Source organism: Nematolebias whitei, chromosome 13 (assembly GCF_014905685.2).
Source record: "Nematolebias whitei isolate Nwh7 chromosome 13, NemWhi1, whole genome shotgun sequence".
In the NCBI taxonomy this organism is placed as follows: domain Eukaryota; kingdom Metazoa; phylum Chordata; class Actinopteri; order Cyprinodontiformes; family Rivulidae; genus Nematolebias; species Nematolebias whitei.
The window spans coordinates 39,366,780-39,384,281 of NC_056510.1; the positions used below are offsets into that span (position 1 = coordinate 39,366,780).

At 41.4% G+C, this 17,502-nt stretch overlaps 1 protein-coding gene across 1 annotated transcript in view; it reads right to left on the bottom strand.

Annotated features, from left to right (window-relative positions):
• The window catches only part of lonrf2 (LON peptidase N-terminal domain and ring finger 2), a 35,044-nt gene extending 24,921 nt beyond the window's left edge, over positions 1-10,123 (bottom strand). Inside the window, exon 1 of the mRNA XM_037687101.1 lies at positions 8,626-10,123. Coding sequence (XP_037543029.1) covers positions 8,626-9,358 — 733 coding nt within the window. The 5' untranslated portion in view covers positions 9,359-10,123. The remainder of the gene's footprint in view (positions 1-8,625) is intronic.
• Positions 10,124-17,502: the final 7,379 nt, after the last annotated feature.

Genomic DNA, 17,502 nt, shown 5'->3' on the forward strand with positions numbered 1-17,502 from the left:
AGTCCTATTAAAAAACCCACTTTCTTCTTGGTCTCTCCATTTGTTCTGGCCCAGCCCCTTATCTCCAGTCTATGTCTGATTTGCTGGTTTTGTTAGGCCAGTCAGTATTTGTGGGCACAAATAAAGATACACTGTGGCTTCCAGTCAGGGTGAGTTAAGGTAATTCAGACTAAAGTTCATCTGACCAGTGAGTTGGGCAAAGGTCAGGTACAGTTTGGCTACATAACCAGCAGGTGCAGTTTGATCTGGGACTGACCTCTGCAACTGCACGTTCCCATAAGCAGTGGGAACTGTTCGGGTAGGGATCAGTTGCTGACGGATAATGTGAACAGCTGAAGGGTTGCTTTTTTTCCATTTACCCCGATGATGTTTCTGTCACATAAGTGTGGTCCATTACTCCTCAAGTTTCCACCTTTGGGCCTCTTTAGAGTACTGGTACTTATACCAAGCCTGTATGTGGCACAGCAGCGCTGCCACTAAAATATACCACAAACAAGAAACAAAGGTGTGAAGCACACATTCAGTATTTCCCCTACCATTATCTAAGGCACAAGTGTCAAACTCAAGGCCCACGGGCCAGATGTGGCCCACCACGTCATTTTATGTGGCCCGCGAGAGCTTAAAAGGTCTGACTGTCAATAAATAAGTCAATAGGGTGCACTGACAACAAACTATCAGTATATTTCCCATAATGCATGCCGATTACATTATCCACAAAGTAACAGCATTTTAACACCAAACACAGTGCTAAGTATGCTAAAGTGAGCTTTCAACCCTAATGTTGTTATTTTGAGTTTATTAAATGTCTTATGTTAAATTTGCAGCAATGTATTTTGGGATTGCAGGGTTGTGTGTTTATGAAGGTAAATGTTTTCTATAATAATACCATCTCTCATTAGTTGGATGCAAGACCCTTGCAAGTCTATGTGCAGCCATTTGTTTTTGTAAAATGCTACACCTGTCACATGTTCTTAGCAGCTCACAATTGAGGAATTGGTCGTGACTGACTGTGGATATTTCACACTGGATCTCAAGCAGTATGGGCTCTGTTCCTCACCTTTCTTCCTCCAAACCCTTGGACCTTGACTTCCAAATGGAAGACACTTTACTTTCATTGTAAAAAGGACTCAGGAACCTGACAGTTGTAGTCCATCTCCTGGATGTGTCTGAATGTGGTGGTTTTTGAAGCTGTGACTCCGCCTCATTCCACTCTTTCTGGATCTCTGCCAGATTCTGGATCTTCTCTGTTTGATAATCGCTGAAGCCCACGGTCATCTCTTTTGCTGGTGCATCTTCTCCTGCCACATTTTGCCCTTCCACTAGACTTTCCATTGATATGCTTGGACACAGCGCTCTGTGAACAGCCAGCCTCCTTAACTATGAACTTTTGTGTCTTACCCATCCTATGGAGGGTATCAATGATGGTCTTCTGGCCAGTTGTTATGTCTGTCATCTTCCCCATGTTGAACCGAACTGAGACAATTGAACGAAACTGAAGCAATTTAATGACACCTGGGGAAACATGTGCAGGTGCTTTGAGTTTAGTAGATGATTAGTGTCACACTCAGCTTAAAACATTCATACCCTGCAACATTTGGGCTGATTTCTTCACAGTATTCTAATTTTTTTAAATCCTGTTTTCGTGGGTTTCATGAGCTGGAAGACCAAATTATGTAAAAATAAACAAATAAATACTTGAAATTTTTTATATTGTGGGCCCTGAATCTCTCATCTATTAAAGATGAACTTTTTGAATGGAATTATGGAAGTTAAACAACTTTTCCATGATATTCTAATTTTTGGAAAGGGTCTGTATACAGTATTTGCATAGATGTAGAAAAATGTGTCTGCTTGTTGCTCTGTTATAACATAAAACCTTTTAATTTGTCACATTATGAAACCCACACTACTCCATAAATCAATTATCAAACTTTCCAAGTGAATAAGGAAACATAAGTTATGACATTAACTTTGTTCAAAACTTTGTCATAGTTAAGAGGGGCAGAATGGTCCAACCAACAATTGTGAGCTGCTAAGAACATGTGACAGGTGTAGCATTTTACAAAAACAAATGGCTGCACATAGACTTGCAAGGGTCTTGCATCCAACTAATGAGAGATGGTATTATTATAGAAAACATTTACCTTCATAAGATAAAAAATATCACATCATTTTCCATATTTTTTATTTGTAAGTCGAATAAGTAACATTAAGGAGTTGCATTTATTTTACATTACATTTTGTTAAATTTAGCCACATTTATACTGTCTTACATTTACATGTGGCCCTTTGAGGGCAACCATAATGCTGATGTGGCCCTTGGTGGAAATGATTTTGGCACCCCTGACCTAAGGAGTGCGCCCTGCCCTGTCAACAGAACCGAGCACCCTGCCTACCTAACCTGAGATTGCAGCAGCTCAGACCTAGCATTTGTACCGTAATGCTGTAAACAAGAAAAAGAAGGTGGGACTCGTGTCATGGGTTAGAGAAAAGTTGAAAGATGAAATAATTGTCTCAAAATTCTATTCATGAAACCATTAAAATCATGATACGTCACAGAAAGAAGGGCTTCTGCCATCTTTTTTTGTAAATACGTGGTCTGGCAGCGATAAGACTGTGACTGCACCTCGACCTTTTGACACACAGAGCTCTTCACAACACAGGAGGTGTCGATCAATACAGATACGTGGAGGGAATTATCTGTAATGGCTCGAGTAGGAGTTATTTTTGATAAGTCTCAATTTAAAGCTTTAGTAAATCGGTTTCTTACACTGAGAAGAGATAAAACATTCCCATACTTTGTTCTGCTGTTAGATATATTGCTTTCTATTCAAGCAACGTAGACCGTTTTTTTTTTGGGTGCTGGATGGGGGCATAGGTTGTTCTAAAACCTGTATACACTTTTCTACATTGTTTGCCTCTGCAGATCCATCAGCTGTTCATGCCAGAGGCACTAATGCAGCCCCATACCATCAGAGAGGTGGGCTTTTGAAAAGTACACTGTATACCAGACCACAATGGCCCACTTCTCTTAGTGTGGAGGATGTGACACCTGTGGTTTCCAATGAATTTTAAATTTTGATTTGTTTGACTACAAAACAGTTCTCCACTTGGCCTCAGTCCATTTAAAATTAGCTTTGGTCCAGAGAAGATGGCATTCTCAATAGTGTTCACATCTGGTGTCTTCTTTGCGTGATAGAGCTTTAACCAGCATTTGTTGATGGCACCACGGTCAACTGTGTTTGTTTACAGACAATAATTTGTGAAAGTGCTCCTGAGCCCTTGACCATCCAATATTGACTTTTTGCCTTGTCCTTTGAACTCAGAGATTTCTTCACATTCTTAAAGTCGTTTAATGATATTATGAACTGTAGATAACAACAACAACTTTGCTAAACCTCAGTGGGGAAATTCATTCTCTGCCTTTTTCCTCCCATCACAAACGAGGAACTAAATAAAGTGTGCTCAGTTCTAAGGATGAATGAGAAGCAAAAAAAGTTGCTTTTAAAATCTCTTATGGAACAGATAAGGTGTGAACAAGGGCCATACTTGGTCGTCGAGCCTTGTGTTTGACACGTGAGCCGGAGGGCTTGAGTGTCCACAGTGGAGCAAATATGGGTGGGGTGCTTCACATCTCCCACTCAAATTTTATGATGATGGGATATTCAAAGTCTTACCAATTTTCTGTTCAGGAAGATTGTTTTAAAATTGTTTCAATATTTAAATACCTTTTGCAGACGTGAACCTCTGCCCATCTTTACTTCTGAGATTCAGCCTCTCCAACGTGCTCTTTGATTTATTTTTCCATCTACCTTTATTTATCCAGGTGGTCTCATTGAGCCACGACAACTCATTTTCAAGAGACCTGTTTAGGGAGCACATGGTGGGTAAGGGCCTTGCTCAGGGGCGCAGAGTGGGGCGAATTAGGGTGGAGGCAGGTGTGGGTGTTTCACCTTTTCCACACATTTTGATGTCGACGGTACCGGGAGTTGAACCTGCGACTTTACGATCACAGGCCCATCTTCTAACCTCTGCGCCACCACTCCCCAAAATATACACACAGTAAAATTATATTGTATAAAATTATGCACGGTTCTCGTACCGACATGTTGGTTGTGAAGGGAAAATGAAATTGAGGCTTCAGTGTTTGTGTCACTCTTCCTGAAGCAGAGCAATTTATAACACCGTGTCAAAGCTTGTATTAAAAACATCACGTGACATACATACATCGATCGATGTATTCAATTATATCGTGGCAGAATCTTTAAAATACGCGTTTATTTTGAAATTCCCAAGGCAGGTCTGTGTGACCATTTCCGTGCGCGGCTGCGCTCTGCGGCCGCCTCAGCAACATGGCAGACGAGGCAGAAAACAGATAATGAAATTCACTCTGCTGCTGGATTTAAATCAACTCTGTGGAAATATCTTGATTCCAACTGAAGCTCAACAAACCAAACTCATGTCGTGTGCAACAGGTGCCATGTGTGAGTTTAAATACTCAGGAAACTAATTTGGCCGTTCTCCTGAAGAAGAAACACGACATTGATAGCCATGTTATGTAAGCTCAATATCTATTTTTGTTTCTTTATAGCTGAAAGATAATCACGGCACTTTTAAGTTAACTGGTTTAAAAGAAGCACTTAAACATGAGAAATGTGAGACTACACTGAACAGGTCATTTATTTTTATTTTGTCATTAATTAAGTTTTATTTATTTATTTAAATGCCTGGTGCCTGTAATAACAGAAATAAAATGGTGAAATGATATTTGAATTGTTTGTATAAATGTATTTGTATGTAAATGAGATGGGCATTTGATACCGCAGTATATCAACTTGTGAATCGAATAGAATCAAAATCGTATCGTGACAGACTTTGTGATATCGAGTCATACAAACAAATCAATATAATATCGTATCGTGGTAAAGCTGGTGATTTACACCTCTAGTGACAAGTGACATTCGAGGCTTCGGATGTGATCGCAGCATCATTTCCCTCTTCGCTGGCTCAGAAAGTTCCACTGCATTCTGAATCAATCACAGTTTTACAGATTTGAATGGTTTAGTGCTACACAAGCTATTTAAGATGCATCAATACTCTTAAAAAATATTGGTTTGTGAGGAGACAATTTTGTACAGTGGATTTGGTATAATTTGGCAATTTTCATGAAACGGCATCCAAAGGTTTGAGATCAATTGGATCTTATTCCACCAAATAAAGTGTAGTCTAACAATGGATCATTAGCACACTGATGGCTGTTTACTATTCACAGAGGGCTGAGTGATACTAGCAATCACAGCATTGTAAGAGGGGGACAGTTGAACCCGGAGGCCTCCACCCCTGTTTAATGATGGACGATTTCTTTTCACAAAGATGGCCTCCTTTACTCCTCTCTCAAACCATCGTTCCTCTCTGTCCAGGATGTGAACATCTTCATCCTTGAAAGAGTGGCTGCTGGCCTGGAGAAGAGTGTAGACCGCAGAGTCCTGACCTGATGATGTTCTGTGACCATTAGGGGTGTACCGAACCGTTTCGGTTATGTTTTCACTCATTAAATTTTACTAACGAGAGATTATGCGCAGCGGAACTAAAATTCCTAAGCGAGTTTCAGCACTTGTTGCGGTCTTCTGTTTGGGAACATTATGGCTTTCTTGTTAAACTTGAGATGAACGTGAACGTCTCTTCTACAAGCAAGAAAAGCAGCTTGTTGCAAAGAGCGATAACAGCAGCGTTTAAACAACCTTTATCAGGTCATTCAGATCAGTCCAGAGCAGCAACACAAGCTGTAGGAGGCTTTAAAGCTCTGGATCTACGTTTCTGGTGTTGATGCGCCGGCTTTAAAGTTCTTGAGCCCCGCTACATCAAGTCACGTCAACACCAGACAAAAAGTTGTAGCAGCACTTTATGAAAAACCTCAAACTGATATTGTCAACAAGTCCTGGACCAGATTAAAGCTCTGCCCTGATGATGATGAGCGTGTTTTATTTCCAGTCTGGGACAGAGAGAGCAGCTGAGTGTTCTTCCTCAGAGATCACCTCCAGCTAAGAAGTCTGATGAGTGACCTCTGAACTTTTCCAGGGACAGGTGGGAGCAGGTCCAAGAGGTTGTGAGTAATGAGGCCAAATACAGCCACACTGCAACATTATCAAGCTCTCCCTCTCTATTCCTGCTACTGTTGTTAGTGAGAGGGTTTCTCCACCGCTGAGATCATGTCACTGCAACTAGAGCTGAGCTTTTGGCAGAAAATGTGGACAAGTTGGTGTTTTTGGACAAAAACTTACAACTTGACTAGTTAGATTGTAAACAGTCCGTTGCTGCTTGTTGTTCTGGTTCTGACTGTTATTGTATTTATTAAGATTTTCATTACTGTTAGTATAGTTTATTTATTGTAAAGAGTGCAGTTTATTTAAATCATCATCCAAATGGATCGCCTTTATTTAATTTGATAAAAACGTATCGTTTACTTGGCATATTTTCAAAATAAACGTTTTGCAAGTCCTCATTTTTCCTTTTTTGTACCAAAAATTAACCGAACTGAAATGTGATTTTAGCGTAGCGTTACACCCCTAGTGAGCATCATAGTTCATGCTCAATAATCCAAATCCTACAATGCTCAGTCAGGTCATCTGGGCGGTTTCTTTTGAGTTTTGCCGAGACGTTTCATCCTTCATCCAAAGGACTTCATTAGTCAGAGCAGCCATAAACAAACTTGCTTTGTGAAGTCTATCATGTGAACAGCTAGTATGACATCAACAAACTAGTTGATCCACTATGAGAAGGAGTTATTTATAAGACTGAGCTTATTACAGCGCCTCAGACTGATAAAGTCTTTTGGATTAAAAACGAACCGTTTCAACGTTTTTATTTGTTTTGGTTTTTTAACCCATCCAGAGGACCCAAATTTAATTTGTTAGATTTGTCTACCTGGATTACTGGTATTGAGCATTTATCAGGATAAGTTTCTATTTTGCTCCTGAAAAAATAGTCTAAAAAGGCACAGCTTGGAGAAGATCTGCATTTCTATTCTGGAGACTAATGGAGACAGCAGAAGGCCTCCTGCTGTCTTTATGGGAAAACAGTGGCTGGCAGTGACAACACTGTGACTGCACCCCGTCCTTCTGTCACCCAGAGTTCTTCACAACACAGAAGGCACGAATCAATATTGATACATGGGAGGGAAATATTTGTAAGAGCCTCACTGGAATGAATGCAGTATGCTCATTGTAGTCTGTGGTTTACCACCAGGATAAAATCACAACTGTATTAGTCAAAGTTTATACGCACTCCATATGGTGGAACAAAATTGTGGACATAGGGTCTCATAATGAAATGAATGCCTGAGATTAAAACTGCTGCAGAGTACATAGCTTGTGTTTGTGCGAGTGAGTGACGCACAGACAGACAGAGGGAGAGAGACACACAGACAGAGAGAGACAGACAGACAGAGACAGACAGACAGACAGACAGACAGACGGAGAGAGAGACACACACAGATAGACAGAGAGACAGAGAGAGACAGAGGGAGAGAGAGACAGACAGAGAAAGACACACAGACAGAGACAGACAGACGGAGAGAGAGACACACAGAGAGAGACACAGAGACAGACAGAGAGAGAGACAGAGAGAGAGAGAGAGACAGACGGAGAGAGAGAGTGACACAGAGACAGACAGACAGAGACACAGAGAGAGACAGACACAGACGGAGAGAGAGACACAGAGACAGACAGAGAGACACAGAGAGAGAGAGACAGAGGGAGAGAAAGACAGACAGACAGACAGAGACAGACAGACGGAGAGAGAGACACACAGAGAGAGACACAGAGACAGACAGAGAGAGACACACAGAGAGAGACACACAGAGAGAGACACAGAGACAGACGGAGAGAGAGACACACAGAGAGAGACACACAGAGAGAGACACAGAGACAGACAGAGAGAGAGACAGACAGAGAGAGAGAGAGAGAGAGACAGACGGAGAGAGAGAGTGACACAGAGACAGACAGAGAGACACAGAGAGAGAGAGACAGAGGGAGAGAAAGACAGACAGACAGACAGAGAGACAGACACAGAGAGACAGACAGAGAGAGACAGAGAGACAGACAGAGACAGAGAGACAGACAGAGACAGACAGAGACACAGACAGACAGACACAGAGAGAGAGACACACACAGAGAGAGACACAGAGAGAGACACAGAGACAGACAGAGAGACAGACAGACAGAGCCAGAGAGAGACAGCCAGAGAGTGGGGGCATGTCCAGTGGTCATTGTGCAACATGAATCTCGCCCTGTTTTTATTGAGGCTTGCTGGCACTCTTTACATAATGTTTCAACAGAACACTTTGTGTTGTGGTTATTCAGTATCAGGAACAGCTGAAACCCCTGACCAAAGTGATAAATATATAAACTAATCTGCGTTAAACATGAAGTAGGACATGAACAAAAGTCTATAAAGTAGTAGATGAGACTTGTGCCACTTAGGTAACAAGGACAGTACGGTGAGGAATGGCGCCCCCTGTCGGTGACACGATGAAGTTGGGTTCAGAAAGTAGGTCACTAGTTTTAAATACGACTCAACACTTTCAACACGTAAAAAGTAGATACAATCCCAAATATAATCTCTTACCTAGGTCTACTGCTGCACTGTACTTCTCCAAGGCATCCTGGAGGTTCTGGTTTCTCCATAAATCCTCTCCCTCCATCCAGAACTTCCTGGCTCTGCTCTCATTTGGAAAGAGTTTGTTGAGAAGGCTGCTGAGGACCACGTTCACCCTCCGGCCGTTCAACAGCCGCTCGCTGGGGCTCAACATCTGCGTGCACATCATGCAACCTTTAACAGACTCGTCCTCCAAGCAGCGTTTGCAGAAAGTGTGTCCGCACTCCATGGTTGTGGGTTCATGCAGCAAACACTTGCAGAGGCGACATGAAAACAAGTCCAGGGCTCCATCTTCCTCGCACTCTCCGTCGCTCTGCAGCCCGTCCTGTCCGCCGCGCCCGTTCAAAGCCGCCGGGATGCGCGGCTCTTTCCCTCGCAGGGCCCGGGCGATGGTTTCCACCAGGACCGGGAGCTCCTCCGGGCGTAGTTTGCCGAGGCTGGCCGCTGTGCAGTAGGACTCCAGAGCCTCAGAAATCCGCCCGGCTCGGGCCAGAGTGTCGGCCTTCCTCAGACACAAGCCCCTGTCCGGCTGCTGGAGGTCGGAGAGCTGCGAGCTGTAGATCTCCACGGCCAGGTTGAAGTCCCCTGCCCGGCTGGCCTCCTCCGCCACCTCCAACATTTCGGGGCAGATGCCCGCAGCCCCGGGGTTGGAGAGCGGGTGGAGGAAAACATCACCCGGCTGAGACTGAACTTCAGCCTCCATCTTCTCCCGTAGGTAATTTAAAAACTAATAATCGTCCGGCCAAAGCAAACAAACGTCTTCACATTCAGATCTCATGTTTCCAAAGAGCCGACGCGGACCTCAGATGTAGTTTGAGTTCATCAGAAGTTGTGTTTCCGGTTTAAACACGGTGCATAATGAGGCGTCTGCGTCCTGGTGAAGTCTGTATTCTATCTGGCCATGGGGCTTCAGTTGAACTGAACGCTCATAACCTTTAAACAGGTCGAACCGGAGAGTTTGAAGCTTCAAAACAAAACTTTACGTTGACAGCGCCTTCAATTGATTATGGGTTAGTTTCCGTCAGACCATCCAAAACAAGCGGGATCCTCCAGGAGGAAGCTACTTTGTTTCATTCACAAGCAAATACAATTAAAAACACAACAGACTAGTGTCTGGAATGTAAACTACTTATCGTATAGCGAAACTCGAGTATAAGCGTGACACGGTGTCTTCAGACCCAGAAGCTCAGCAGCGGAGAGGAAGAGCCGGGGACGCCGACACCCGGAGAGCTAACGTCAGTTAGCTAACAGCGGCTGCTCCTTCCGCCCCTCTTCAACTTCAAACGAACTCTAATAGGCACGAGATCCCCGAATCCTCGTTCTTCAACGAATAAAGTCGTCATGTCTTCATCGTCAAAAACGAAAAATCAGGCATTAAAATAAAATGTTCGCCGGGAAGACACATTTTAGTTGTTAGCTAACTAAAGCTTCTTTGGATTACATACGCCGTTCGTCGAAGCAGGCGCACGACGTCACGTGACGCCCGTTCCGCGTTCCCATTGGCTGCTATGTGGCTCGCTTATATAACAGAATGAAATTGTATAACCTCTCTGGCTGCAGGAGAAGTCAACCTGAAGCTGGAGCAAGTTCTCATTTGTTCTAGTCAGGTCCCACACGTGACAGCAGGACACGATGCCTCTTAATAAAGTAGAAAAGGCATCGTGTCCTGTTTGGGGTAAACAAAATCCCTTTGGCTCCGGATACAGATGGAGCTGTGGGACAGATTCCTTGTCTTATGTAAGGCTTTATATAAGCAATGGGTCTGCTCTGGTTTTGAATTGGAAGTGATGACTGTAGATTGTGCTCCAGGCTTAAAAAAAACAAAAACATAGTTTGTTCCAAGACTTTTTAAAATTATTTATGAACATTTTAACTGTGACGGTTCTCACACCAGATGTGACCCAGTTCTGATTGTTTTCACACAAAAGTTGATTCAGACAGAGAAATCAAAGACTGAACATCCTAAGCTGCTTAGACCCACACCAGAGGTTCAACAAAGTGTACAGATATAGATATGCACCTCAAAAGTCTTCTAACCAGCAAAGGAACACACAAAAAGGCCAAATGTCACAAATTAAACTAAAAACCTGCTAAACTGATTAAATTTGAGCATTTTGCTAATCAGTTTTCTTTGGCAAAAGATGGAGAAGCTCAAAGAGCTGATCACAGGTTATGGTAATCAAACAAAGTTTCTAGTTTACCAAAACATAAATTAAGGCTATGAGTGAGATTTCTGAACGCACCTTGTGTAATTCTTGATACAACTTTACCAAAACTGCATGTTGACTGCCAAATAAGTTCATAAAACCATGCATCCATTATCTTTTACCCACTTGCTCCTTTTTGGGTCGCGGGGATCACCGGTGCCCATGTCCAGCCATCACTGTGTGAGAGGCGGGGGACACCTGGACAGGTCTCCAGTCCATCACAGGGACACATAGAGACAAACAACCATTCACTCACACCTAGGAACAATTTAGAGTCACCATCAGCCTAACATGCATGTTTTTGGCCTGTGGGAGGAAACTGGAGTACCCAGAGAAAACCTACGAATGCACGGAGAACAAACTCCACCCAGAGTGCCTCCCCGGTCGGGATTCAATCCAGCGACCTTCTCGCTGAGAGGAGGCAGCTCTAGCAACTGAGCCACCGTGCCACCAAAATCAGTGCAGTTTTTTTAATCATACATGACATGCCTGCCATCTGAGGGTGTTCTGGTGAACTTTGCAGATATTTAAGACAAGTAGATTTTATTACAACTTCATACAAACAGTGGGACCATTTCTGTTTAGTGTTGTGAATTGTTGTGACTGTGCTCAAAGCATGAGCTAAAATGTGTCCCCTGTTTGGTAAAGACTCTTAAGGCTACGACCAGTGATGCCAGTCAAGTTAAAATGTACTCACTGGCCACAAAAAATTATACTTTTTAATTTAAAATTTGTTTTTTTTCTTCATTTTTTAAAATGTCCACAAGACAAAAGTATACTAAATTTGGTGGATAGGCATTCTACTCATTGTAGATATAAGCCTCACACATTTAGACTGTATTAAAAGCATGTTTTTAATTATTTATTGGATCAACTTTTTTTTTCTTGTGCTTGGAAAGTACATTTCAGTCTTTTTTTTTTTTGGTAACAAAAGCAAAACACAAGTCACTGTTCTTTGGAAACAGTTGCTACAAAGGGGTTGTGTGGCCTGAAAACAATTTGTTGGCTCACAGTTCGTACGGCCTTTTATAAAACCCCGCAGAGCCGCATGACCGCGGGCAGCCCATCATAAAGGCTGGATGAAGCAGTGAGACTGTAGCTGACAGTTGTAAAAATGATTCACAACATGTTAGGTCTGTAGGGACACTGGTAAAGGTGATTAAACCACATGTAAATTATGCCTGCTGCTGCTTCGTCCCATAACAAAGTCTCATTTTCCTCTATTGATGATGAAATCAACGCCAACATTTGTCGTCATAAACCTTGACTATATTTAGCTGAGTGTTATGATTGGACACGCCTTGGGCATGATTGTAGAGAAAACTTGGTGAAAATACGATGTAGTGATAGGCCCTCTGTTTGCCCTTCATCGAACAGTCACGTCGAGCATCACTCAAACGTTGAACCCCAGCCAGGTCTTCCTGTCATACAGCTCTGAAGCTGTGACGACACCACTGTCCTTGTTCCTGTTTTACTAATAACTGGAACATAAACAAGACAAAATCATAAAAGAAGTGTTTTTATATTCTATGTATTTAAAATGTATTCCTGTGAAATGTTTGATGTGAAAATGGGACTTGTAAAAGTTTGCATATTCCTCTAAGGCAATTTAATTGTTTTGATCTGGTATAAATGTAAAGAATTTAGAAATGCATTTGTTCACTTTTTCTTTTTTTTTCTCATTTCCACAGCTCTGAAGTTAATGACATTGTGCACTGAAAGTTAAGCACATTGTAAAAGCTTTAAAATCCTAAATCAAACCTTGATTGTGTAAAAACTGTTTAAGGCACCAAAAATGCCACAGTAGTCAGGAAAAGTCCAACTTTTTGGATCCATTTGAACTTTGATTATTCTGTGGTTGCAGAAAAGTCACACTGTTGGTCATGCGGAAATATTTTGCACTTCTTTGCTAATTTTCTTTACACTGCCACAAATATATTTATAGCAACAGATGTTTTTCCCAGAGGGCCACGCAAAGATAAGCAATCAAAGGGCTACATAAAGAATTAAAAACAGTTTTTAATACAGATAGTCTCAAAGACTTCTTCAGGTGTTTTCTTGTGGCATAGTTAGCATGCTTGATGAAAATATGTCTCCTACTCTTTACGTATAAAAGGCATAGTTCCTGTACACTGGCTCTTGTGACAATACACTTGTTAGCCTAAATATACAAAACAAATATGTATATAAGTTTTCTTTTTGGAGTCTTTAAGATTCAGTCGCGTTCTGGAAACACAATGGCATTAAACAAGTTTTAGCCTATCGAATCCAAGGGTTTTGATGTATTTATCCAATACACACAAAACTTCATTGAGTTTCTTTGATAAAATGCAGCTTTTCATCAACTCATTTAAAAGATTTTTTTCACGTTAAGAATATTGGGGGCCAGATGTAGATTGTCAGGGCCATACATTGCTTACATCTGTTTTAAGGAGATCAAAAGTTTCTCCTTGTACTTCTGATAAAAGACGAACCTGGTAAAATAACATCAGCTGTAACTCCTTGTTCATAAGTTGGTCAGTTATGAAACTTCACACTATCAGCTTTTGTAACTGACATTTTATTTATTGTACGAGTCATTCAACACAAATAAGCCAAGTTATACAAAGACTGTTTGTTATGCAGCACTGACATTATGTATTGTCAGTGAGGAGCTTCTTTGGAAACCTCTTATGGAAAGTTTAATACCTGTGAAGATTTATAAGTGCATAGCTGTAGAAGGAGGTTGTGTGACTCACTCCCTGAAGTGTTAAAATCACATTTGTCCTCCATGTCCAGTTCTCTCTGCAGGATTCATGTGTTGTAACAGAAAGATTACAAGATGGCTGTCTTGATAAGGAGTGCCCACACCTGCTTCTGTGCACATACAGACGCACACCTCATGGAAAAAGTTAATTCTATAATGCTTTCCTCCACCATGAATGTTCTTATGAAACCAGTTGGAGTGACCTACATTTTGTATAAGTATTCTTGGTCTTTTGTAATTTGCTGACTCATATTCTAAACATTGATACAGGAAAGCTTCATAATGAAGTCTGCTGCAGTGCAGGGAATATTAGCAGGGGATCATTTTCAACCACTAGACTGAGGAACAGCTTATACCCTGAAGCTGCTAGACTCATAAATCCCTAACCAGGAAAAATCACTGTAATGACACTTTAATTGATGATATGCAACTTTATCCATGCTGCTGATTTACTGCCGTTAAGCTGCTGTATTCATATCCATCTGCTCACTACAGACTCATGTTCAGGCTGCTGTTTAATACACCATATTATATTATTTATTATTGTTTAGTGTATATCTTAGATCCTTATATACAGTTCATTTTTTATATTTTATATTGTTGCTATTTTTGGGTGTAACTGGGACCTTGAGTACACAATTTTGTTCCACCTCATGTACCACATGTGATGCGAATGACAATAAAGTTTCCTTGAAGCTTGATTTTACTGTCATCGAGCAGCAATGTCTTGGGTGAAAAAGATATCAAATATATGAGTGTTCTGGAAAAATGTGATGGCTGATCCAAAAAAAGTTCAATCTGGTCCCCTGGACATTCAAAAAACAAGAAAAAAAAAAAAAAAAAACAAAGCAAAAGAAACGTTTCGTCTCTCATCCAAGAGACTTCCTCAGTCTGAGGTGCTTGGATGAGAGACGAAACGTTTCTTTTGCTTTGTTTTTTTGTTTTTTTTTGTTTTTCTTGTTTTTTGAATGTCCAGAGGACCAGATTGAACTTTTTTTGGATTTTTCTACCTGGATTATTGAGCATGTATCAGGATATGTGATGACTGATATACAGATTAAATGTTAGCAGAGACAAACTACCTGTCAGCAAACACTTACCTTCTTGAGACTTCATTTATAAACTCTATTTTAGAAGCTGATGAAGCCTTCTGGATGGAAGATGAAACGTTTCATCAAAAAAAAGAAACTGTCCAGATGACTTGACTGAAAATTGTTGTATACCTGGATTATTGAGCATGGACTTTGTTGGTTTTAAACCAGTTTAACATAACTGTTGACGAGGGAGAGGGCCGGCACTGGAGGAGGGGGTGTGCCAAAGAGACCATCTTAGCACCAACATAACTGGTTTGTTCCACTTTGTAGTAAACTGTTGGGGGAAGAATCAGTTTTGTGTTGTGTTTCCTTGACTGATGAAGCCTTCTGGATGGAAGGTGAAACATTTCATTACAAAAAAAAAAAAAAAACTGTCCAGATGACCTGATTGAAAATTGTTGTATACCTGGATTATTGAGCATGGACTTTGTTGGTCTATTTTAGAGGTTCACTGACATTTTGTATGAAAATAACTTATTACAGAATAAGCATTTGTTTTAGGCTCTGTGCACAGAACTATTTTGGTTTTTGAAACTTGTGGATTTTCCCTTCAGCAAGTTATTTATAACTTAGAACTCATGTGGACTAGAAACTAGATTCACATGCAATTCTTTCATACCATACCATTTTATTTATAAAGCACTTAAAACAGCAACAAGGCCAACCAAAGTGCTGTACAGACAGAACAACAGGTAACACACCAAGCAAAATACAAAATGAGGTAAATCAGAATATAGACATAAAAACGATGCAGATAATGACGACAAACCAGTGTGGAGCGTACAGGTTCAAAACACAGATCATCTGGTGTTGAAAGGTATTGAATAGTAGTGAGTTTTTAAACGGGACTTGAAAATCGAGAGGGAGGGGCCAGTCTGACAAGCAGAGGTAACTCGTTCCAGAGTCTTGGTCCTGCTACAGAGAAGGCCCTGTCACCTCTGCACTTAAGACGAGTTCCTGGAACTGTGAGGAGCAACTGGTCCGCTGACCTCAGGGAGCGTGGTGGGACATACGTTTGTAGCAAATCAAATTCTTTCAAAGTATATGTTGTTCGGAAGGACTTCTCCAGCACTGTTTCAGCTCAGTTTAACTCTGCATTAGTTTTCATTTGATAGAAAGACATGTTCTAAAACACAAACATATATTTAAGCATTTGACCAAAGTCAGTAAATGTTAGTTTAGAGCTGAGCTGAAACTTCTGCAGGCGTTGCCTTGAGAAGCTCATATCCACTAGATGGCGACAATTGCTTGTTTCATCTGTAAATACAATACATGTTTAAATCATTTAGACACCTTTCTTCACATCATGGCACTAAATATTTCCTGGTTTCAACAGTAATGTAGCAACAGATGATGCAAAAGTCTTGGTTTTCATACAAATTATATTGCTTAAAAAGTTCTCTGTGTCACAATTATTGGTACTGTTGTCTTGAAACCCAGAGTGTAAGCGGGACTCAAGGAAACTCAGGTAAAAAACAAAGAAAGTTTTTTTAATCCACAGGAGAAAACAAAGACAAGGCAGCCAACTACTTATAAAAACCTGCAAAAAGCACTTGAGGCCAGGGCTAGACATTGGAGGGATGAATATGCTGTGTTGCCTGAGACACAGGAGACTCAAACATTTAAAGGCTGACCCTCAGGGCCGGCCCAAGCCTCCATGGGGCCCCAAGCGTAATTTGGTTTGGGGCCCTCTATTTCTGCTAATAATGTGAATTACTCCAAAAAAGTTCAATCTGGTCCTCTGGACATTCAAAAAAACAAAAAACAAAACAAAGCAAAAAAAATGTATAAACGTTTCGTCTCTCATCCAAGAGACTTCCTCAGTCTGAGGTGCTGTTTTCAGCTAAGTCTCTTAAATAGCACCTTCTCAGAGTGGATCAACCAGTTTGCTGCTGACAACCAAAACCAGCTGATCACATGCTCAAGAAGGACCATCAGCCTAACAATGGATCATTAGCACACTGATGGCTGTTTACTATTCACAGAGGACTGAGTGATACTAGCAATCACAGCATTGTAAGAGGGGGACAGTTGAACCCGGAGGCCTCCACCCCTGTTTAACGATGGACGATTTCTTTTCACAAAGATGGCCTCCTTTACTCCTCTCTCAAACCATCGTTCCTCTCTGTCCAGGATGTGAACATCTTCATCCTTGAAAGAGTGACCGTTGGCCTGGAGATGAGTGTAGACTGCAGAGTCCTGGCCTGATGATGTTGATCTTCTGTGCTGGGCCATCCTTTTGGCCAGTGGCTGTTTAGTTTCCCTGATGTAAGACTCTTTTCAGAGGTTCATAAGTGGTTCATAAGTGGTTAAACACTTATGAACCTCTGAAAAGAGATCCAGGAAGTGGTTACAAGAAGAAGTTAATAGATTGCCTGAAAATTTTGGAGCAGGACAAGGCTATTGACCGTATTCTGTACCACAGACTGTACCCAGGGGAGGTCACACCTAGTCTGTATGGTTTACCTAAAATCCACAAACAAGGTGTACCTTTAAGACCAATCGTTAGCATGATTAACTCTGTCACTTACAATGTTTCCAAATATCTGGCGTCTTTACTCATCCCTTTAGTTGGCAGCTCAGAACACCACATACAGAACACCATGTACTTTATGGATACATTTGGAACATTTGGCGCATCATAAAGAGGGAGGTGTAACAAAGAAGGCCCAAGACGATTGAACAGTTAGAGGCCTGTATTAGACATGAATGGGAGAGCATTCCTATTTCTAAACTTGAGAAACTGGTCTCCTCTGTCCCCACATATCTGTTGATTGTTGTAAGAAGGGGGGGGGGGGGG